Source organism: Psittacula echo (genome assembly GCF_963264785.1).
Source record: "Psittacula echo genome assembly, chromosome: 2".
NCBI lineage: Eukaryota > Metazoa > Chordata > Aves > Psittaciformes > Psittacidae > Psittacula > Psittacula echo.
The window spans coordinates 136,693,492-136,718,370 of record NC_137737.1 but is presented as its reverse complement, the minus strand read 5'-3'; the positions used below and the strand labels follow the sequence as shown (position 1 = coordinate 136,718,370).

At 40.9% G+C, this 24,879-nt stretch overlaps 1 protein-coding gene across 16 annotated transcripts; it reads right to left on the bottom strand.

Moving 5' to 3' along the window:
- Window positions 1-407: 407 nt before the first annotated feature.
- INTS8 (integrator complex subunit 8) lies at window positions 408-24,879 on the bottom strand. Of its 16 annotated transcripts, XM_080609790.1 has the most exons (28): window positions 24,230-24,813; window positions 24,048-24,128; window positions 22,957-23,131; window positions 20,784-20,924; window positions 20,090-20,161; window positions 19,799-19,850; window positions 18,672-18,854; window positions 18,035-18,142; window positions 17,163-17,318; window positions 16,632-16,732; window positions 15,372-15,513; window positions 14,453-14,523; window positions 14,135-14,310; window positions 12,249-12,382; window positions 11,501-11,611; window positions 10,735-10,936; window positions 10,105-10,226; window positions 8,905-9,089; window positions 6,881-6,914; window positions 6,170-6,226; window positions 6,026-6,087; window positions 4,851-4,969; window positions 2,935-3,038; window positions 1,916-1,966; window positions 1,384-1,457; window positions 1,233-1,297; window positions 1,087-1,130; window positions 408-678 (listed from the first exon to the last, which is right to left on the bottom strand). In XM_080609790.1, the coding sequence occupies exons 4-28, from the start codon at window positions 20,900-20,902 to the stop codon at window positions 562-564; spliced, it is 2,661 nt and encodes an 886-aa protein (XP_080465916.1). In that variant the 5' UTR covers window positions 20,903-20,924; window positions 22,957-23,131; window positions 24,048-24,128; window positions 24,230-24,813; the 3' UTR covers window positions 408-561. The 16 variants fall into 16 exon arrangements, with proteins under 16 accessions (XP_080465916.1, XP_080465914.1, XP_080465915.1 ...); XM_080609788.1 differs by lacking the exon at window positions 24,048-24,128 and having other exon boundaries at window positions 24,673-24,879; XM_080609789.1 differs by lacking the exon at window positions 24,048-24,128 and having other exon boundaries at window positions 24,171-24,813.

Here is a 24,879-nt window from a genome sequence, read left to right as displayed (position 1 = left end):
ATTTTATAACAACAAACATAAGAACTGGAGAAGGTATGGGAAAAAGTGAGCTGCTGGCACTCTACAACCACTCATCAACCTAGGAACAGTATTTTAAAACAACTGTGGAGCTGTGTTTTATCAGTGTTTATAAACAGCATTAACTACTGTGTTCTTGGAATATTCACTACCTCTGAATCACTTCTGTGATGAAGGGACAGTACTGGGAATGGTGGGTAGTGGTCCTCCTCCCTCTGGCACAATGCTCCTCCTTTTGCCCCACACCCAGGGACCTGTGTTAGGGGACATTGAGCACCAGGTGCCCCCATCCACATCAAACTCAGCAAACTTGAATGCATGCCTTCTGCAAACAAGCCATGGTGGAACCAGCTGAAGTTGCTTCCTACCTTCTGTACAGTTTGTAAAATAAGGGTTTTATTATAAGATTTCATCTATTTCTAAAAAAAGATACTAGACTGTAAATGTTGTATAAAAATTGAAATTAATTTTAAAAATAAAAAGTCTTGACAGTTGTTTTTTTTTCCATTCCCACCCATGTTACCATAGCCTTCCAGTATTAGCCTAGAAGTAAAGTTTTGCCATTGCTTGAAGAAACTTCTTTTTCCTCCTCTGGGCAGCAAGCTGCAGGACATCCTCAGGGTTACTGGCATTGAGCTCCGTCTGGCCGATGGCTTTTATCTGGCAACAAGAGACAGGCAGTAAGAGGCAGGGCTCAGTGAGATTGTGGCACTGCAGGGCCAGTTCAGCACTAGTGCCATGGGTGATTTATTTCTGTGCCACCCCCCTCTTCCCATCAGCATCCAGACTCCATTAAGAATTATACAATAAATTCAAACTGGAAGTGGTGACTCTTTTCAAAGACAGTTTCAGGGAGGTAAAGACAGGCTATGATAGTCCTTGGTTAGGTTAGGCTGTCAGGAGATGCTGTGGCTTCCCCATCCCTGAGAGTGTTCAAGGCCAGGCAACCTGGTCTAGTGGAAGAATGTCCCCTGTGGCAGGGGGTTGGAACAAGATCATCTTTAAAGTCCCTTTCAACCCAAACCATTCTATGAACCGCACTCCACCCCAGCACCCCTGTGAACTCACTGCTATCTGCCGCTTGTCTGTCTCTCCTCTTTTGTGGTGGAGATCTGAGGGCAGGTCAAGAAAAGATACTGGGGTAGGAAATCAACTTTTTCCAGCCATGAACATCCAGTGTGAGCTCCCGTGGTGGTATTCTAGTGAAAGGATACATGTCAGATACTCCAAGATGGTGACATCCCAGATGTATTCGTAGTAAGAATCCATGGCATCGTGGCTGAAAGAGCACACAGACCAGGTTACTAACACACTCATAACCACTAAGCTATAAACTGTAGCTATAAACTTTGTTGTAACATTCACCTGTTTTGCTCTTGCAGTGCCTTAAATGCAGTTTTGTAGTCTACTTCTCTGAGAAACTGGCAGAGAATAGCTACCTGTAAGGAGAGACTCAGCGTGGGTTTCAATGCCTCAAATCCCCACAGAACCCCTCAGTAGTATTGCCCTTGCTCCAGGCCTGAGCCAGAGCTCCTCTCCACAGTGAGCACCTTCCAAGCACCTGAACTACAAGAGCAACCACAGCTCATGCTGTCATAGCAACACCAGTAACTAAAGGGAAAGGTACTCAGCCCGAGAGAAAATAAATATAGCCATAAACTAAGAGAAAAAGGAACAAAGAAGCCCCAGATTCTTTCTACTATTTACAGCATTTCCAAGTATATCCCTATTTACTCACTAATTTCAGTCCTTTCAGTGTCCCAGCAGCAACAGTAAGAAAACCTACTACTAGTGCAGATTGCATTTACAAGGAAAACTGGATTCCATTTTACTTTCCTTCCCATTAACATCAAAATATAAACCAATGTTTTACTTACTGCCATGTTTCACCTCCTACCTGGGTGTGACAGTTGAGTAAAGAACAGCACTTTATCATTCTTTTTATCACCTACAGAATGGTTAAAACCAGAACACACATTTTGAAATGCCAGTACTGGAACACAAACAAACTTATTTCGTGTTTTGTAAATGCAAGGGACCATCTACCTGGCTGCCTACATCCTTACCCCCCCAAACTCCTGTGTTCTAGCACATTCACTGGTGGACCGAGCTTTCATCCCTGAGGAGCCCTTACAGGGGTTATGGTGTGTGGTACAGAGGGCACTGCATTTCTGGTGTAAGAGCCAAGCTGCGGCCTATTAAAAAGTGTTACGTTTATCTCCTGCTGCCTACTGAATGCAGGAAGGGAACAGCACCAGGGCAGGCACACACTGGCACATGTGACAGAACACTGTCCCAGCTGGGACTCCTGCACCACCGCAGCCTAGCACAAAGGAGGCACAGCTTGAACAGGGCTGCAAACACTGAGGATGATCCCTGATCAGTGTCTGAAGCTCTCACATGCTGTATGAATGGGAACGTGACAGGAGCAGCAGTCAGACAGGGCACATAAATCACTACTTTCCCTGGGTCGAGACAGCTCCTTCCTATTGCCCACCAAAATGCAGGCTGCAAGTAACACACCCACTTCCTGACGAACCAAATGCCTGGATAAAGGTTACAGTGACTGAAAGGCGCCACTGAACACACTGTGGCTGGGACCAAAGACTCCCCCAATACACACAGTTATTAAGGGATTCTTACTCATGGCCCACTCACAACTGAGGAGCCACTTGTTACACCCGCTTGCAAAGTGGGCAAGTACCCACTGTGTGCAGTGCTGCAGCTCCAGCATGCTTCAGCAGTGGTAAGTTACAATCTCACCCACCTCCAGCCCTCCTTGCACAGCAGTACAAAATCTCACTACAAGGCTACAAGAGTGTGGGCCTGGGGAGCCATTTTGGCTCCACACAGAATTAGGATGCCAACTGCATCCAGAAAGAGATTTTTGTACATCCAAATCCCATTTTAGCTCACCTGATCTGTGTACACATCTGGTGGCACCATCTTATTAAAGAAGTCTGAGCACACAGCTCCTGCTTGGAGATAATAGTGAAGGGCTGCTGAGTACTGATTGGTTGCTGCAATGGAAAAAAGCAAAATAAGGTCTCTAAAGTAAACACAGCAGTTACTTCCAAGTCTCTTATCAATAGTTTATGGAATGGCTCAGATACATCTCCCTTACTGCTGAACTCTACTGGGAAAGTTACTTCCATATCACTGTTTAAAAAAACCCAACACAGGAGGTGGCAAAACAGTGATGGACAGAAAACTACACAATGAAGAGAGCCAGCAACACAGAGAAGTTCTGCCTTTTGAGAATTACTGCCTGTTCTTCAGGTACTGAATCTTAAATCCATCAACCTAAGAGTAAAGAAGTTTGACTTCCCTGAACCAGGCACACAGGTGGTAGTGGAGGAGCTTAACTGGTGCCAGTTAGAGGGCCGACTCATGTCACCACACCCCATGGCTCTGTGCTAGTTTTATTCCCAGCAAGTTCTCACTGGGCTGACAAGAGGACAGCCTACAGGTGCCACATGGCGAGAGCAGTTTGCTTGTCCACATGCTTCTGAAACACAGATCTGACACACAGGTGTGCTCCAAGCACTGCTCTTTTGGGTGCCAGCTTCTGAGGCTCCCTACAGAATCATCCTATTCCCAGGAGGTTGTTCCAGTTAATATGAACAGCAAATGCTGCCAGTTTATAGCCCGGAATCACTCTCCCATGTATAAGGTGACAGCACTAAACATTGGATTAAGACCCCTCCACCCCAAAGATTATAAAGCATCTTCTAGATATTTGTCTCCTCTGGAAGAAATAGGCCAGGATTTCTGCAGTACAGGTTACAGCACACCACAGGTACGCTTCCACTCCAAAAAAAGACCTGATTCAGGAACATGTGCCCTGTCTTCTCTTACAGCCCAAAGCACTAGCAAGTATATGGCAGAGGCACAGCAATGTACCTTGTTTTATTGCCAGTAAAGAACAGTCTGGCTTAAATGCTAAGTTTCCCTAGAGTGGTACTGACTGATAATTTAAGTGGAAGAAATGCCCAATGACTTTTGAGGATGTCTACGGCCATGTTCTTTGCTAGCTCATGCACCAAGTAGTACTGTGCTTGTCTGTCCATCTTCTGAAAGGTCATTCTTCAGCACCTACCCCTCTGCACTCTCTCTACTCACACTACAAAGTAAGCCTCAGGGACTGACTCTGGAGTGGGGAACAATTTAACAAAGCCTCGTATCACATAATCTGGGCAAGATTTCCCCAGGCAAGTGCTGCCCTGGTGCAGTCTGGGCACATGTCATGGTGCCCAGAATCTGAAACACTCTATGTCCCAGTTCTGCTGGCTGCTCCCTGCTGAGGAGCAAGGACAAGTACTGCAGAAGGGACAGGTGAGGACAGAATGACAGGAAAGAGCTTCCCATCGCAACCAACACCAGATCAGTTCATGCTTCCTAGTTTACAAATCCTAGATACTTCTCTATACCAAACACAGGTCCTTTCTGCTCCACTTGGCTTCTGCTGCAGTGAAGCCCATCTCCACATTTAAAAGCAATCCCTACTCACACAACTTTCCATTCACTTAATAAAAGACTCAAATTAGAGGCTTCAGTAATTACAGCACTCAAGGACAAACTGCCCTAAAAAAGTGAAGTTAATGATGACGCTTACAGTTTCCCCTACCCTAAAAGCAAGTCCACTGAAAGCTAAGTCTCTCTATGGGTTTAGACAACCTCCCAAACTCACACTACTGTACCTGAGAATTCTAAACTCATCTATCAGAAGCTTCTTTTCCTAAGAGGAAATTTAAGGAACGTTATGTCAAACAAGTCCTGAAGCAGCAAAGCACCCCTCACACATGCTAAAAACAGACATGGGTTTCACTTACCAAAATAAATATCTGCCTGAATAATTAACCAGAAGTGGTTGTTTGCGTTGATGGTCAGTGCGTAGCTCACCAGCTCTTTCACTGTCACAGCCACAGCTTCAAAGTCCACTGACTGGAGACTGAAGAATAAAAAACAGAAGAAAAATAATTCCTAAGTGATCGGTTTGCTTTTTTAAACACTGATCCGATTTCCCATCTAGTTTAAGTCCAAAAGCACCTTGCATGAAGCATCAAGCAAAAATAACTCCAGGAAGACTTAGTGCTGACTAAGACTACTGTTGTATTGTTTCACTGGTGCAAATCTCACAGAACAAATACACCCTTCACAGACTTAAGACAAGGAATCAGAACTCTACCTGTGGCCTACACCACAAGAGGGTTCTGCACAAAACCACATCTGCTCAGTTTCAATGACTTTGAAGACAACACCTGAAACCACTACAAATTGATCACAGCATCCACAGGCCACAGACAGCAATCTCTGGAAACCTATGGAACAGGCTTGGAAAGGAAGGAATGGTTTGGCACATTGCTTGGGCAGCCGTTCCCGAAGTTTGCGTGGAACTTCCAGTTTTAAAACCATGTTTTTACTCACTCTACTGCTACATTCTGGTAACACTGAACAATTTTCTTCTGCTTGACCTTACAATACACACTGAAATCTACAGCAGGAACAATAAGACTATTCAATCAGACCAGTTAAAGACAGATTAATCACACTAAGCTTTACACTCTCCCTCTCTCACAGGAATCACCTCTTCCAATGCATACAAACAATCTGAACCAATGAGGTTCTAACCCCAAAGAGCCTTTAAATGTCACTGGAGAAATACAGTTCAATCCAACCAGAACAAATCACTATATACTATATGTCCCTCTGGCGATTATTCAAACACACCTCAAAAATGTTATTTTGTATTCAAGTATTATACAGTTCACATAGTTACATACAGTCCAGTAAAGCACACAGATAAAACCACCCTCATTTTCTTGTGCTCACACTCCACCAGGACCATGAAATTAGGAGCAAAAACCTCCCTGCAATCAGACCAACCTGCGGTGCCCTCACAGGGCAGAAGTCACACTTGAACACAGTAACTAACACACAGTAACTGGAACCAAACCAGTTATGTAAAAACATACTTTGAAATCTGTATTTTTAATTATCATCTTACTTGGGGATGGAGGAGGGCCAGATGGAAATGTGCTCTGCTGCAATATCATTCACAATGTCTTCCTAAGAGAAGAAAGATGTAAGAGAATTTACAAAGAGAAACCTTTCCAGAAAGCCAAGGACAATGTTTACGGTATGTACTAACCCGAACATTATGAAGCTTGACAAACAGGGACAATATAGTGGTTAAAACCAAAGGTTCCTGTAAAGGGAAAAAAAAGTAAATAGTATTCCCATGAACTACCGAAACTCCAGTTTCTTTCCTAAGCTCTGAAGCTATGTATGAAGTTCTGACATCATTACATTGAAACAGGGCAGTATTTTGTTAGGAATCCTGCAACACAAGGGTACTGTGAGAGAGCTTCCGCGGGAGGTCTTTCATTCACATTTTCCCAAATAATACCTTGAATATAAAGTTCACTCAGGTTTTCCACATGTTTCTGTTGTTTCTGTGGCTACTGCCTCGCCTTAAACTCAAGCTAGGTACACTACAACAGTCTAAACACTTACAAACCCATAAGCTATGAACATTTCCATTCCTCTTACTTCTGCTGCCTTTATGATGCACACAGCTGCCTCCTCCTCTCTCCAAAAGGAATGCTTTGCTTTGGGACAGCTGCAATAAAATATATTCCTAATGGTAACAGATCTCCACTGTCAGAATTCAGGGCAATTTTTTCATAGGCTATGCAACACTGCTGTATGATAGCTATAGCAAGTCCAGGAGTTCTTCAGCTATACAACACAGCTATAGAGCTGTCAGACTTTCTGGAATTTAAAATGAAAAGTCTAGAAAAACGCTCTATCAAAAGGAAGTTCTGGTTGCAAACACATTCTCAAGACCACTATAACTTACCCGAAGCTTTTTGATGAAGGACAGCAATTCACTCCTAAATTAGGGACACAAAACCCCATGTAAGTAGTTGCCCACAACAAAGAATACATGCAAACTTCATACACTGGAAACTAGGTCCGTTAAGCAAATTCTTTACCTGCCAGAACAGCCTTTCATCTCTAAGTTCACAAATGCAGGGTACACAAGTGAAAACACTCAGACAGGTCACTCACTTCTAATACAATCAACTAGCAAGTTTTACTTTTACATTTAAAAGAGGTTAAAGAAGAGGTATGTGCTATTCCATCAAGCTATAAAAGGCAGGAAAATCACTCTGTAGTTAGTTAACCATTGACTCCAAAAGGGAAAACGACTGAGCTGTACTGTAACTCTTCCAGCTAGGATTGCCAACAGTGACCTCCAGGCTTACAGAAGAGGGTGTGCAGTGATCATTTATGATATATGCCGATTTCCTCATCATGCCAGAACTGTCACCATAAAACAACCCAGACAAGAACAGCCTATTTGGAAAAGGTTTCACTGCTTCTTTTCCATAATAACAACAGAGTCACTGCCCTTCACTGTTTGAATCAGAGGGGTCAGAAGAGGTTCAGCATCCCAGAGTATACCTTTTCCTTGCCAGAGTACAACTGAAACCTATGGCAAGCACATACCCTCTCTCACCTATCCCACTGCAGGATAAGCAAAAGCAGCTGGTCTTTAGGTGCACATTAACCTGATTAGATCAAGAAAGGCAAAGAAACAGTCAATAGTTTGACAGGAGCATCTTTCCCACGTTTATAACATGGAAAGCTGTTTGATATAATCATACATCCCAGAATTTACCATAACAGGGAACCTGTAATTAGGCTTGAACATCAGAACAGGCTGAAAATATTTCCTGGGAGGACAAATCAGAGAGTCCTGAATGAATCAATCCATCAGTTAGTTAAGCTAAGACTGGCAGAGGTTAGGGAACTGACAGTGAAATTACTCCAGTCAAGAATAGTTTCTTTCTTTCCCTCTTCCCAGGAGCTCAGCTGAACGAGAATTTCATTTCAAGACTGAGTAACATTTAGCTCTAAATTCAGAAACCTGAAGATACACACAAACACCTATGCTGGTGTTTATGTAGGTGTCTAATGCAGTTATAAGAGTAGTTAATCACAGAATCCTAGAACACCAGGTTGGAAGGGACCTCAGTGATCATCTGGTCCAACCTTTCTTAGCAAAGCATGACCCCAGATGGCCCATCACTCTGTCCAACCAAATCACAAACATAAACCCAGAAAGTGTAATCCACCACTTCCCTGGGGAGATTATTCCAACGGCTGATTACTCTTATGCTGAGAAATTGTCCTCGTGTCCAACTGCAATCTCCTCAATAGTACCTTGTACCCATTACCGCTCATCTTTTCCATGTGACTGACTCCTCGTAAAAAGGAAGTCTCCATCTTCTTTGTAGCCACCCTTTAACTACTGGAACATGGTAATAAAAGGTCTCCACTGAGCCTTCTTTTCTCTAGGCTGAATGAACCCAGTTCTTTGTGCCAGCCTTTCTGTATAAGGCAGGCTTTCCCAGCCCTTGGATCACCTTTGTGGCCCTTCTCTGGACCCTCTCCAGCCTGTCCACGTCTTTCTCTGTATAGCAAGTACCAAAACTGAACACAGTTACAGTAAATGGAGCCTGCAGAACAATTCCAGTTAATGAAAAGCAGACACCTCCAGTTGGTTAGCTAAACTGCCCTCTAGATGCTACTGGCTTTACTGGAAGATCTACACTGGTTATAACAGAGCACAGACACATATGCTTCAGTGTCTGTATTTTGACCTTAATTGCACACACTCCTTTTCTCTCCCTCTGAAAAGGAAAGGCAACACATCATCACTAATACTCAACACTGCCATTGGGTGGACTGTTGACCCAATAGAGACCTTTAGCTGCTGCCACCACTCTGACAGCAGAATCCAGACAATTTCTGAAGGGAACAGGGGGTCAAATATACAATTCAAACAATCTTTAAAAATAATTTAAGCAGACACACCTGTACATAATGCCCAGTGTAGACTCCCTGTGTTTTATCAAACTCACTCTGCCATCATTCCCCCGTTTATGCTGGTTAGATACACTGCAGATTTGTACCACAACTTCCCAAAGGTCTTTAGCTGTCCGTCTGCTTTCTTTGGGACCTGGAAGTTCTTTGCATGTAGCAGCCAGCAATTGTCCCAGCTATACAATGCAAGACAGAAAATACAGTAAGCGCAGCTTCTCTGGACATTGACTACAGCAAAGGCATTTAAAATGGCTGAACAATTATTTTAAGTTACAAACTACAAAGCCATGTGACTAAACTCTGCAGCAGAGGACATGAGGAACCTGAAAGACTAGAATTAAAACAGCAGAGGAGGTATCCTTTTATTAGTTTCCTTAGGGTATATTTTATTATTACAAGTTCCAGAAAGCAAACTTTACACTCTACTACAGTATACAGCATAAAACCTAAACCCTGTAAAATACAGTTTTATAAAGACTGTCTCTAATAATTAGTCTGAACTGATACTGACACCCTCTGCTATAGAGAAAAAATTGAAGCTCAGGACAGAAATTACGAAATACCACAGGTAAGCAGAGCAGGCCAGAAATGAACCTCTCCTGGAACATCATCTGCTTTCAGCTTCACTGCCGGACTCTGAAGCAGAAACAGTCCTGTAAAACCATTTTGAAAGCAAAGTTTCCAAAAAGGCAGTGCTTGGATGTTTCCAAAAATTCAAAACTGGTGTTGGGTTAAAAAACAGAACCATCACAGAGCACCTGGAAAACAAGTGTCTTACAAACAGAACAACAACCAGGTACAAAGCCTGAAGTCTATACACTTTTCATTCCCCTCAGCTAGAACTCTCAGCCTGGATTCATGTAGGAGGCGAGTCCTTTATGGAAGTGCTACAGGGTTTCAATCACAACCACACACACCTGATGCTTCTGGAACCAAGCTCAGCTGGCAGCCAACAAGGGCAAAGGTGCAGCTTGTTTCATATGCTCTTGCAGCACAGCCTTCATGTCTTTAGTGACCTGTCAAACACACTTGTTCCTTAGCCCTGCTGTCTCCTACACCAGACCTAAGTCATGACAACCACAAAACCCAACACTCTAGACAAAAGGGCACATGCTTTTGAAAGTACAAAAGACCCCAGCAGGAAAAGGTAAATTACAGCCTGACAAGGCTTTGAGACTGAGCACTGTTTACCTTCACATAAGGATTAGTTTGAACCAGAGGTAACGGAACTTGCATGGTCAAATACTCATTCTCACACCAGTTTAACAGGAAGGCAACACATTCTTCAGCTATAACTTGTCGAAGAGGAATATCTGGAAGAAAAGGTGTTCTTTGCTTTATTTATTATGTTTGGTTTTTTTTTTTTTTTTTTTTACCAACCCAGTGTTATATGAAAACAAGCAAAACCCATTCCCCCGCATTAGATATTTCTGTTCCATAGCTATCACAGAAAAACATAATACTTAGTCCTACAAGAGACCTCACCTCTGAAAGCTAGGAGCAACAGCTTCCTCTAACCACAACAGCATTACATTAATCCCTCAGTGTGAAGCCATGTTTTATCCTGTTCAAGCCCTTTAAATGGCACTAACCAGTCAGTGTTTAGCAGTATGGAGGCTTCATGACATTGCTGTTCTCATTTCCAGCTTCTAAGAACTAATCAGACTTCTAAAGCCTCACTAAAACCAGTGTCAAACTTCACTACTGTTTTTCCAATTACACTTTTAAATGGTAAGTCTACCACATGAAGTTGTTTTCTTTATTCCTTTCTCACAAGCTTTGTACTTTATTGCATCCCACAAATGACAGCAATGTCCTTACCAGGAACTCTCATTTCCAAATATCCTCGGACTCTGCTTACAAGGTCAGAAGGAGGACGCTCTCCAGAAGCACCAGGTCCAGCTTCATGAGTGTAAATGTCCAAAAGTAGCATTTCATTCAACATGACTTGGCGGAGTTTTGGAGAAAACTCTGTCACAAGCTCCAAGCAAGCAGCAAAAAGCTGTTTTGCATGGACAAAATCCTGCAATGAGAAGGATATGCATTAATGATTCCTAATGGATTCACAAAGGAGAAGACTAAGAGTGAATGCACTGTTCAGCTCTCGATTTTTGAATCCTACAGCCTTGCTATTAAGCTTAACAGTTCCAGATTTTTCAAAGAAAACAAGAAGCAAACATACCAGAAGTAACTACTGGCATATCGGGTGCAGTGGGTTTTTTCATCTTGTAGTTTAGCAAACTACAGTATTATCAACTACAAGGAAAATAAACCAGCATTCCAATAAATTCCTTATGTGAAACTGGGTTTAGATGCAACATGATTTAGCGCATTATAATCAAAACTTCATATGAATGAAATAATCTCCAAGCCCAACTAAGTGGAAAGCCATTATCCTCGGTCTGCTGATGGAACACTTGAGACAGAAATATTAAACCATTACACGACACACAGCACTTGTTACTACGTCTCCCTCACATCCCATTTTTACAATTCTTTCTCTCAAGAAGGGCTTTCCATATTTTCAGTGTTGCTGAAATTCAATTGCTCAGACTCACTCACCAGTACCTTTAGATGACTTGCTCACCTTAATCGCACAGCAGTGTAATCCCTTTGCCATAAGGATGTAGACCAAATCCCTAGTCAGACTGTCTTTGATTCCTAAAATAACATTGCCGTAAACATTTGGTACTTCCCACTGGGAGAGAAATACATAGGACATTTGCACAGAAACAGATTTTAGAATTCACATCACAGCTCACAACATTATAAACAAAACTCAAACACTTACAATTGTTGCCATCTAAGTGCCAAGTCCTTCATTTTTATATCTAATCAGAAGTAATGTATTGCTCTGATGGAAGTTTGATAAAGAAGGCTAGCTACCCTACTTTGCTAATACTCTGAATCTGCAATAATTGGAAGAGATGAAAAAAAGGCAAGAAATCCTTACTTAAAAAAAAAAAAAATAAAAATAATAATTATATCTCTTCCTCTCTTCTGCTGCCAGCTTTTAATGTCAGGAATTTAATTTAAAGTAATATTGCTGACTAGTCAGAACAGTGAAAGCAAAAGCTACAGAAATCTGTTTTCTCACAAGGAAAGCCTATGATTCAGCCAGTAATTCCTTAAAACGAAGGTTATACATTTTGCTTTAATACTTTCCATAGAGAATGAGAGTGTAGGTATGTATCATCATTCTTATTAAACCACCATTATGCAGAAAAAGGGAAAAAAAATTAACCATGCTGAGGATCTATGACAAGATGTTTGCTATTCATTGCAGCATGACATCTAGTCAGTCCTTGAATTGCACTTATGAGCAGATGAATTACCTTATTTGAAATTGTCCAGAATTGGCGTTCTGAAGTCATACCATGCAACTCAATTAAGATCTGCCGAATCCTCCAAGGATCTACTGACAGTATGAGCTGATGTTCAAGCTGGCCAATATTCACACTTGCTGAAGCTAGAAGAAAAGCAATCAGGTCTCCAACACATTCCTTCTTAACATAGATGCTTGGATTCCTTTAGTATATAAGAATTTAAACATACCAGCTAAGAACAGCAGATACATCAATGCTTTTGAAGGTCACATACGTCCTTTTGTGCCTTTCCAGAAACACCATGTGCTAGCTTCCCAGCTCCTGCCACCCTAAAGGGCTACTTGCAATGCCCCATTTTCTCACAGCAGCAGCTCTGAGTATTCCCTTACCCTTGTTACAGTAGTGTTCCTGTACAGCCTTAGTGAAAATATATATTTACACAACTGGCTTAAGTCAAGGCTAGGTCATAGAATCATAGAATAGTTAGGGTTGGAAAGGACCTTAAGATCATCTAGTTCCAACCCCCCTGCCATGGGCAGGGACACCCCACACTAAACCATGTCACCCAAGGCCTCATACAACCTGGCCTTGAACACCACCAGGGATAGAGCATTCACAGCTTCCCTGGGCAACCCATTCCAGTGCCTCACCACTCTCACAGTAAAGAATTTCTTCCTTAGATCCAATCTAAACTTCCCCTGTTTTAAGTTTGAACCCGTTACCCCTTGTCCTGTCACTACAGTCCCTAATGCAGAGTCCCTCCTCAGCATCCCTATAGCCCCCCTTCAGATACTGGAAGGCTGCTATGAGGTCTCCACGCAGCCTTCTCTTCTCCAGGCTAAACAGCCCCAACTTTCTCAGCCTGTCTCCATACGGGAGGTGCTGCAGTCCCCTCATCATCCTCGTGGCCCTCCTCTGGACTTGTTCCAACAGTTCCATGTCCGTTTTATGTTGAGGACACCAGCACTGCACACAATACTCCAAGTGAGGTCTCACGAGAGCAGAGTAGAGGGGCAGGATCACCTCCTTTGACCTGCTGGTCAAGCTCCTCTTGATGCAGCCCAGGATATGGTTGGCTTTCTGGGCTGCGAGCACACACTGAAGCCGGCTCATGTTCATTTTCTCATCGACCAACACCCCCAAGTCCCTCTCCACAGGGCTGCTCTGAATCTCTTCTTTGCCCAACCTGTAGCTGCCCCTGGGATGGCTCTGACCCAGGTGCAGAACCTTGCACTTGGCATGGTTAAACTTCATAAGGTTTGCATGAGGTCAGTTCTTTCCAGCTTCAGTCACCTACAGGCACCTCTTATGTCAGCTTTTACTTGTTTAGCTGCACAGCCCGACAGCTGCACCTGGGAAATGAACTGGCTGAAAAAGTTTGTTTCACTTTGGTAAGTTTAAAACTTCATCTGGACATTACTCCTGGGCCAGCTCACCAAACAGTCAGACAAGCATTAGTACTCCTCTATATTCAGAGGCAGTTTGCCCTTTCTGGCAACCGTAACAACTGCCAGAGTTAGCTCAAACTAAGTGCTACACCTCTCTCATTTGGTTGGACAGGGTTTTGAACAACCTGGTCTAGTGGAAGGTGTCCCAGCCCATGGCAGGGAATTGGAGCTAGATGATCTTTAAAGGTCCCTTCCAACCCAAATCACTCTACGATGACACATTCATTTCAGCATATCTATTATACTCAGTTGAGATACAAGCAAAATACAAGCAAATAACAGTCATCTTCTTGAACAAGTAGGACATTCACCAACTAAAAATGGAAACTATTCTCTCTGAAATCATTATCACAAACTCTTTTTAGAACAGACCTGCACAGAGTAACTTCAAGCATGGAAACTGGTCACTGCCTGCACACAAGTTAATGGAAATGCTGTGAAAAATACCTGGGATATCATAAAAAGAAGCCACAGGTTTTGTGCACAGATTGATTCGAGGTGATCTCTTCCGCATTTGATCAATGAGCAGCTTCCGTTCATCATCTTTCAGCAGTTTCATGAACAGCTCATGTGATGAAATCATGAAGACAAGCTGAAGATCTTCCAAACCCAAACACAAGTTTCTAAACAAATGAAAAGGTTAATACATGAGCAAGCAGGAAGAAGCTGCTTATTTTTTCAGTTGTAAGTTCTCAAATAATTTACTGTGTTGCATTACACTGCTTTCAAAGTGTGAATTCATGTTATCTTAGTATGGCTACATACTTGAGAAATGCTGCCATTTTTCTCTTCAACGCTTCAGAAGCATTTTCCAAGTGTAATGATTTTGAACAAACCTGGGAAAGCAAGCAGAAAATAACTAAGCAGCCCCTTGGAACACTTACAATTAGTTACACACAGTGTTACTACCCAGTTTTCTGTCTCACAATTAGTATCAGCCAGTAACCCCTCCCTCAAGTGAGGCACCAAAGTTATCTGATAAATACTGTAGCCATCACAGATGGATCAGTTTCTTTCAACGTGCACAGGAGCCAGGCTGTTCCAGACTACTGTCATCTTTCCTCAGACACAATTCACACTCCTTTTGCCTATTCCTCTGACATTTAGGTGTGCTGACACTGTCACAGTATCAGTCAGCCTTATAAGATCATTAAGTATGTAACAAAGTTCCTTCAGAGGAGTTTAAAAACGAGCCAACATTTCTAAGTGCAAATCTGTGAGATTCACTAGAACTAACAGTAAAATAGCAGCAGTTGAAAGATAACTAGATAACTGAATTGCCAGCTTTTACTTGCTTTGAAGTTCTGTCTTAGAGAATTTGTTTCTTTGTTCCTTGAAAAACAAACATTCAACAATGTCTCTAATTCAATGATGCCAAGAAATAGCAGCAATTTCAAATCCAATCTGAACCAACAACAATCTGAACCAACAACAATCTGTCAACTCTGGAAAGATGTTCTCCAACATGGAGAAATGGAAATGGAGCTATAAACACAGATGCAAGACTGATCACAGAGTGTGATTGTAAAGTAACTTCTCGAACTTTAATCAACTTTCTTGAAGTTAGTACAAAATATTTCTCCCTGCTTCAGAAATCTGAGCATCCCTTGCAACAATACTACTTCTGTATGAGGAAAAAGGTATTTCACTGTTTCCCCTTCTAATTTCAGGTAATTTCATTTACCTCAAGGAGGAAGTCTATTTTCTCTTTGCTGGGTTTCAGGAACAGTTGACAAAACTGAACATCAACTGTTCGACCCTGTAATACATCGCAGACTGTGTTGCACACGCAGACTTTGAAGCAAACTTCATCCAGAGCATCATTCCTGCATGAATGCAAAACTAAAGATCACAGGACATCTCTGACAAACAGAACTGACAACACAGCTGACATTCCAATAGATTCAGGAATATTTGTGCATCTCAGAATACACAATCACTGTACAAAAACCAAGACAAATAACCAGAACGTATGGCTTCCTTCTCTTGATTCTTCTCTGCATGGCTTGACTAGATTGCAAAGTCATGCTCCTCCATCCATCTCTGTCTAGTGCTCATCCCTGAAGGTGCTCTGTATCAGCCATATCAGAGATGAAATCACCCCTAGACACTGCTAAGCTACAGCCTCCAAGATTCTCTCACAGGAGACACTTACTTGACTCCTTTCTGGCTGATGTGAAAACTGAATTCAGTAACTACTAAGGTTTTACACAAGAGGCCGTGACCATCAATACTTCTTTTTTAGCTCTCACGTGTAAACCTGGGCCTCTCACTTCTTCAACAGAAAAACCTGTAGGCATCTTCCCTTCAGAGAAGAATTATCATCATGATTATATGGAGATGCTTTCCATATAGCCCCCATTCAAGTGCCTAAGCTCCAGAGAAGCCTGAATTTTGGATGCAGCCATTTGCTTAGCACTTCTCAGTCGGAAGCCATCCACAAGCTACCCTTGTAACGTACCTAGCTCTCTCTGCTTTTTGTAATTTTTTTCTTATTGTAAATGTACCATCCTACTCATTCAGCCCTAGGCTAGTTCAGCAGTGCACAAAGTTCCTAATCACAGTTAACTGCCAGCATTACCAACAAAGTACATATCTCCTACAGTATTATTGCTTAGTATGGTTAACTTGACCAGCTTTACATACACACATACACACGCTCACACACATATATATGATCAATTGTGGCATAAATAAAAACAATCATTAAAGTGGTAAAATTAAGTGTTAATTCTCATTAGTTTTTTCCCCATGTAGGCCACAGTGAGAAACATCACAACACAGATCCCTATTTGGGAGATGTAGTTAGACTACTGGTAACAGAAATAAAGGCTCAAGTTTCTTGGATTTGTTGTTAGAAGATTTTCTCTACTTTCTATGATAAACATAACTCATGAAAACTGCTTTTCATTATCATTGAACAGATCATTATTTAATGTCTCACCCTTGTTGAGATTTCTGGAAGAGTTCTCTCAACACTGATTGCCTGAACTGAACAGGTAAACTGAGGGTTAGATTATCTTCAAGGAATATATTCACTATATCCTATAACACAAACACAGTTGGAATAGTCAATGCATAATGCGAAAGACACAGTTAAAGTAATTTTCTATCTGATAGAAATGATCAAACTAACAGAAGCAACTTGTACCCATGTGTGATACTAAAATTCATTAAACAATGAGAAAGGGACCAAATGACTAAAGTTCACTATCAGAGAATCCAAGCAAAAAACCAAACCAAACCACCCAAAACTCCCAAAAATAAACATCAAACTTGCAAGTCTCAATGGAATTCAAGATATTTTAATCTAAAAGTATCAAATTATATTCCTACATATGTGTTCTAAAATGCTATGTTAATGGATAACTAGAACACTTATATTTATTAAAATCCCTATCAATTCAGATGGAATCATCCAAATGGAATGATAACAAAACCCTCAAATACATGTAGGTATATTTAAGCATCCTACCTGATAGTTGCCAGATTTCATACACCTATGGATTTGACTATAAGGAGTTGCCTGTTGAGATGTATCATCAGAAGACAAGGTAAGAACTCCACATGCTTGACAGTACCCAGCTAACCGTTCTTCATCTATGGTAAAATGAAGTGATGATGAACCATTCTGAAAAGTAAGGGTTAATCAAATCTTAGTGGCTGAAGTATTAGGAAGCATAAGCTTAGTTTGGAAACATTAACAGAAACTCACAGTTTCCCCAGGTAACAGCAAAACAACAGAAGAATGTGCATATACAAACTTCTTTTAAAAGCATACTTTTATATGTACTTCTTACATCTTAGACCATGTTTTGTCTATTATTTAAATAAAATTCTGAGTTTAGCAGGTTTTAGAATATAAATAAGCAAAATAAAAAAGGAATTAATTATAAATTAAAATACTGTATTTTTTAGAAGGACAGAGCACAGACAATCTGATTTCCAAGGGAAAGTCAGATAAAAAAAGAACTGGAAGTGATGTATGGTTACCTTCCTCAAAAATCACATCATCAGAATCAAAATACCACAATGGACACAGAATATGCTGTTCAGCCCAGTTAATATTAGCCACAAAGGTGCTGTCATTGCATTTCTTGCATCAAAACAACTGTGTAAGGCAATGCATAGAACAAAGCAGCAATATACTGCAGCTGATTAATATGATTTCATACAAGGAATGTGGAAAAAAACCACAAAAATTGTTGTCCAAATCCCATGAAGTTTCTTTAGAAACTGTGTGCATCATTAACAGTTATTAAATTGCTTAAAAAGGAAGCAATAATTTAGGCAAGGTTTTCTTTTTTCAGAAGAGCTGGAAACACATGCTAATAAAACACTTGGTACCTTTGCAATCAACTCCTTTGTTTTGAAAAACATTTCTTTAGCTTTTTCATGAACAGCTGCATTTGTAGATCCTTGCTGAAAATAGATTGCACCCAAATCATAGCAAACCTACAAACAGCAGTGACATAAAACACATTATTTTGGAAACTGATATGACATTTTAAGTCAAGATTAAGTATTTCAACTCAAACATTATACGCACTTTAAACTACTCCTAGTTTTACCTAATATACCTACATAAACTGCATAACTTTCCCCACCATATTGCTGCTTCTTTAACTGTGATCCCAGTGTGCACAGTTCTGCACAGGCATTACAGAATGATCTCCATGTAATTGTTAAAACAATGCAATACGTTGTCCTTATCATATAATGGCTTACTCTGAGGGGTACGGGAGAAGTGAGGAGTTGGGGAAAGCAATAATAATTACAGCGTTGAAATTCTAAGTTCTAAATTGAAGTTCTAGTAATGTAAAAACTAAGTCAATAATACATCATTGTATTAAAAAAGAACATGGGAAATATTAATAGAAAAATACTGCAGTTTATCTCAAAAATGTTCGTCGTTACGTATGTACAACAATTTGCCTGAAGAAATAGATATGAATTGAAAGCTTTAGCATAGAATATAAGCTACCTGGCACTGTATCTCTTCTGCACTGATTTTCAGTCCAGCTGTGGAACTCTCAGTTTCTCCATTCACCATACCAGGCTCCATGGCTAATAAATCCAGAGTTCTTATAGTATGGACATAAAGATCTTTGTTTAATTTAAGTGCTCCTTCCAGGACTAGGATGGAATCAGCAGCCTGCTCTTTCAACTGTAATAGTTCAAATGCATTGAAAAAAAAAAAAACTTTTTGGTTTTGAGGTTAGCTTTGGGTTTAAATTAACACTAGGAATGTAACAGTACAGTAAAACGATAGTAAAAGAAAGTCCTTATGCACCTGTCTTATTGCTATGTAGAATCTATGACTGAATTTCTTGTACAGTAATTTATGGCTCCTGCTTCAGTTTCAGGCACTCAGAGCAGGATCAAATCCTTACTTCCAGTTTAAACAAAATATTTTTCTATTTTATCTACCATCTTTTTGTTCATTTTTGAAACACTGTTATGCCACAATCAGACTGTAAGTTTTATGTTATTATTTCACAGCTGAAGTAATACCAACTTCTACATGAACAGCAACATTTTTTTCAAACATGTTGATGAATTGATAGAACAAACATCATTCATTCTCAGCTATTTGAGAAAAAAAAAAGAAAAAAACCATGAAAAAAAAAGGAATTGTAGAAGATGTGTAATACAAATTCATTAACTGATCCCAAGTAGTACAAGTGCAGGAAAATGAGCTAGGCTACTTGTGGAAGCTTATGAAAGTAGCCAGGCTACTTTCAAAGGGAAACAGTAAATGCTGAGTTTTGCTGCCATATGATTTTGCAGCTTAAGTACAGCATGGTCTTAGTAACTAATCACAGACTGATTTTGCAAAGGTTTGCTCAATTCATATGGTGCTAAGGATGGGCTGATGCAAGAATATTTCAATCACACAACACACATTCCATACTACATGCCGTGCAGAGACCACACTGACCAGGACACAGAGAAACATGGAACATACAGTCTGGAACTGTAGCAAATACAGAAAGTGCCAAATATAAATATACTGAATTCAACAAAACTGTGATGCAACTGTTAATTTCCTGTCTATTCATATTTACATGTAAATTTAAGCAAAAATAAGGGGGAGGAGGAAAGTCTCACCACTTTCAAAATATTGTCAGTTAGTTCCTTTTCTTGCTGCATCTGGTTCATCCTGGACAATAGAGAGAAGAGGTCAAGATCTCAATTTTAAGGCAAACCTGCATGTTTGATATGTATCAAGCATGTCTGAAAGGAAAATAAGAATATACTTGAAATAAATTAAGTTTTCCAGGGCTAAAACTAGCCTTTTTAAGCAACTGTATGTTACTAACATGATTTAATCCACTCAGAAATTAAATTTCTGATTACAAAATACACACAAAATCCAAATGAATTATACCTGAAACTTACACATTTAACTGAGGTGGACCAGGTTTCACCTGCTTTACAGGAAAGCTACTTTGAACGATGGTTCTTATGGCCCTATACAGGGGAGGAAAGTAAGCAAAGAAGGGTAATAAGCAGACTACACATCTCAAAAAGACCAGTTTATCATTTCAGATACATTATACCATTAGAATATATCCTCTACTCAAGAGCACATCTAGTATGTAAGAAATGGTCTTACATCCATAAGTAGATAAAACCCAGCACACTAAGGTGACAGCTCAAACCATGACCTTGACTACCTTTTAGGGAACAAAACCAGCTGTAAAACAGCTTTTCAGACTCAGCTACTCATTATAACCTACATATATTATATGTTATAACCCTCGCTACTCGTGCGGTGAGGGACGGTAGCACTAGCTCCCTCTGAACTAGGGTCAAGACATAGAGCATTCACGGAATGCGGGTCAACAATGTTTATTGCGCAGTTACAATTCCTTATATCTGTTGACTAAGCAGCTCCCCAGAGCCAGATGGTTCCTGTTCCTCCTGGCAACTTCCCGTCACATCACGCGATCATCCGTGTGCCAATCCCTACATACATATAGATCACTAAATTACTATTTGAGATTCTTCTTCAATGTACAAGTACATCAATAGAAGAAAACGTTGCTTTGTTGTATCATGATTTTAAGATTATTGCCTTAAAGTAGTTTACCATCTGTTGTAGAGCAGTATTGCCATTGCAGTGGTTGGGGGTAAGCTAGCCAGGTCTACATCCACGTGTTTAGTTCCTGGAGGAACTTTGCTGATACACAGAAGCTCATTCAGTAGCATGTTCAATACAGGAACTGACAAGCTATTAAAAAAAAAAGAAAAAAAAAAAAAAAAGAAATAGAGAACAAGATATTTCATACAAACATCCTACTTCTGGGACGCTTAAAATCACACACACTACTATTCAGTATTATATCATTACTTATCATTCCATGGAAGCAAGCGTAGTATCTTTATTTAGTAAAATGAAATGCTCTGCGTCAGATGGTGCTCTACGTAAGGTATATAAAGCAGTTACTAGTATTAGCAGCACAAATTAAGCCCCAGTGGAAGGTTGCCCTGATGGCTGATTTAATAATATGCAGTACTACATCAGTTGGTTCACACAGACATATCCTCAGAATAATCCAGTCACTCAGAACAGCAGATCCTAGTTTATTATCTATCCTTATTAGAAACCCTTATTGAAGCAGTCCCAGATCCTACTTCCATTGCAAATGGAACTTTACTCACGTAAAGGCAATATTTCTCTGTGCTATCATGGTTTATCTCCCTTTCTACAGCATCCACTAGCAAACACTGAAGTTAAGACTAGGAACTGGAATACAGCACTGTAAGTTGTATTATGAAAAATATACATTAGCTGGGACAGAACATTCCTTGATAAAATGAGAAAGAAAGCAGGCTGGACTACATCACTCCAAGCTTCTGAGGTGTAATTTAACACAACTGAAACACTATTCCTGATTTGGACATTATCAGAAATTAGAAGTGATCAGCTACTGCCGAAGTACCTTTGATCTTGTGAAAAATTTGCAATCTCTGCAGCCAGTTTTGAAAACAACCAGTGAAACTACACTTCCACCAACTAAACGCAGAATTCCTGTTTAATAAGTTTCGGTCTTGTGCTATTTCAGACTCCAGGTCTGCTATCAAGCTCTCATTTTAAACTAACAAATGCTGTTCTCACTAAGTGAGATCCAGGAATCTTGTTTTCATTGGCAAGAGTAGAACATCATTCAACTGTTGATAACAGCAGAAGCTTTATAAAAAAGCTGGGCTTAAGCTGTTACTTTATTCCTTTTTAAACTATCATAACTGAACCTTTAGGCATAATCAGTTAAACAAAAGCATATTTCTTAATGAAAAAACAACCTTAGGCTTCATGAGCTAACAGAACAAACACTCTACTACACAGAGATGCTAAATTAGTAGCTGAAACGAGTTCACACTGGTTCTCAAAAAAACCACCACAGATGGACAAAACCATCCTATCAAAACTCAGAATCAGCCAAATAGGATCATGCAGTAGGGCTGATTTCTGAATCAGGATTATACCTGCATTTTAAGAAGCAAAGGTACCAACTGACAGAAAATACACCATGAATAAATTCAGTATGAATTCCTTCTGGGAGAAGGGAAGCACCCATTAAAAAAACCCAAAAACAGAAACAAAAACAAAACAACAGCAAACCCAAACAACAACCCCTTTGTACACATTTCTATATATCTTTCAAGGCTACAGCATATATCTATTAAAAAATCCCTATTATATACCCATACAATATTTTCACAACTAACCACAATAAAGTCTTCTGTTCATTCTCTGCAGTTGTGCTGTATCTTGCAAAGGTACTTTGGCAAGCAGTAATCCCACCCCAAAACACCTTACTAAGGCAGACAAATATGACATATCTGACGAGATGACAAAAATATTATTCAGGGCAGGAGCAGAAGAACTTCATAGGTAAAAGCCAAGGACATCTCATTCCATTAACTTGAGAGAAATAACACAATATGATTTTTTTTTTGTCAGTGATGAAAATGTAATTTAAATTTCATCTTTACACAGTTTAGATGTGCACATCTTGATGCAATCCACTATTCTTCCTCTCTAAATTACAAACAGTATTGGTTTGCTCACAGACACTGCCTTCATCAAAACCCTTTCCTAACCCACAGATGAAGTTGAACTTGACTTCAGTTGTCACACCCAAGACTTAATGTAAGGAAGATAAGGAGAAAAGGAAGCAAGACAGATTTCCATTTGATAAAATAAAGATCTTGGTCCACTTCAGCTCAGTAATTTCACCATGAAGATGTACATACTATACCTTTTCTCTAATACATCCAAATCCCACTTCAGATGAGCAGCAACTTTAAGAGCAAGAAGTTTTAAAATGCGATTTCTTTTGTTATCAGGTGGTGGCTGGACCTGGTTCTGTTCATTCACGGAGGGTTTTGAAGCCTGTTCCAAGAACTGGACAATCAGCTGCACAGGTGGTGGATCTGCAAAGAAACACAGCCACGCTTCAGAATTTGGGCAAGCCCAGAAATTAATTCAGTATTGCAGCTATCAACAGAGATTTTCTTGTCATTTATACAGCTGACATTATAACCTGCCAAATTCTCATCCCAAAGGATATCTTGCTTATTCTGACTCAAATCAGGCTATTAAGATATATTTAACCTTCAAATTTACTTGACCATGATAACCACATTCTCATACTTCTATTTCTTTTCAGGAATTTGTATTAATTATGTTTTAGTACTTGCACCTACAGCAAATAAATGCTGCCTCCTGAAATCATAAGTTAGTTGTTGTTAAAATCACACCTACTTGTAATTATCCTCTGTATTTTAAAAAATATTTACAAACAACTGCTGGTACTTGTGAACACATTTAAAAGATAACTCTCTCTTGCAACTGCAGATCATAGAACAAACTAAGACAGTCCCTCTAGTACCTCTGATCTGTTTTGAAAAACTGAAACCAAATCACAACTATTACACTTTCACTGAACTTTCAGAAACACAAAACTTGCTTTATTATTTTAATTGCAAAATAGCAGTGTAAGATCTAAACACAAAGATACTGCCTGACTACTCTTACATTTACTTTTTGTAGAGGCAATACTTTACAAAGTCATCTTGTTTCCTTCACCTGCTTGTAGAATTCACGTACTGAAGATGATTACTCCACATATGATAATCAAAATATCAGCTACTTTTAAATATAATCATTTTATTATAATACACCCGGCTAGGTTTTTATTTATTCCAGGCCTAAGAAGACAGAGCAATTTCAGCACTGAGCCTTTAGCAGATATCTAGTTCCTGGCACTGTCAATACTTCAATAGGAGAAAACCAGCTGCAAATTGCAATGAGTTTTGTAAGCAGCACTTCACATTATAAACAACTTACATTTTCACAAAGAAAATCCACATATGCAAAGAGAAAAGTGATCTACCACCCAGGAAAGGTGAAGAAATCAAGTTATTAAATCTGAAAGTTAATGTAAACCATGAAAAAGATGTTCTTGATTACGTTAACTAAGGCTGCACAGCCGTGTCCGCAGTGCCGCTGGGCCTGGTACCCCCTCTCACCCTCAGCACCGTGACTTCCTCCCTACCGCAGGGTACAAGCCCCACGGCAGCACACGCCTCTGCACCACCAAACTTCCTTCCTTCTTTTCTTCCCTCCCGTAACCCTACTGCGGCCCCTCCGCGTCTAAGCCTGCCCCTCGGGCGGGGGCTTGTCAGCCACGACCGACGCCGGGGTGCCTAACCCCGCGGCGCTTCCTGGGAGAAGCCAAAGCCGGCGGCCAGAGCGAGCAAGGGACGCAGGAGGTGAGTGTGGGGCGGCGCCACGCAGGCAGCAGGCCCCGGGAAGGCGGAGGCAGCAGCCGAACGACAGGCCGCAGTGGCGGGAAAGCGGCCCGCAGGGAAACGGCTTCCTCGGGGCCCGATAGAGGCCGGGACCCGGGCCGGGCCGCTCCCCACGCTGAAGGGAGAGGGCCGCGCCGCTAGCAGGGCCGCGCCGCACGCACCGGGAGAGGGCTTCTGCAGGTGCTGCTCCAACAGCGCCTCCTCTAGCAGGAACTCGAACCATGAGGTCTGCGGCGGCGTGCAGGGCCGACTAGAGGTGGCGGCCTCCCGGTCCGCCGCTTCCGCGCTCATCGCCGTCGCCTGCCCTGGAGACCCCCCACACCAGCGCTTCCAACCGCGCACGTCGCACCTACCCCCAGGTAGGCGGT

Bases quoted from the DNA above. Each gene is read 5' to 3' on its own strand.
- INTS8 (XM_080609788.1), bottom strand. From the start codon at position 24,802: ATGAGCGCGGAAGCGGCGGACCGGGAGGCCGCCACCTCTAGTCGGCCC. The intron at 18,143-18,671 runs GTAGCTTATATT...TGCTGTTTGTAG, and splicing joins CAGAAGAGATACAGTGCCAG to GTTTGCTATGATTTGGGTGC. The intron at 14,524-15,371 runs GTAAATGAAATT...TTGCTTTCCCAG, and splicing joins AAATAGACTTCCTCCTTGAG to GTTTGTTCAAAATCATTACA.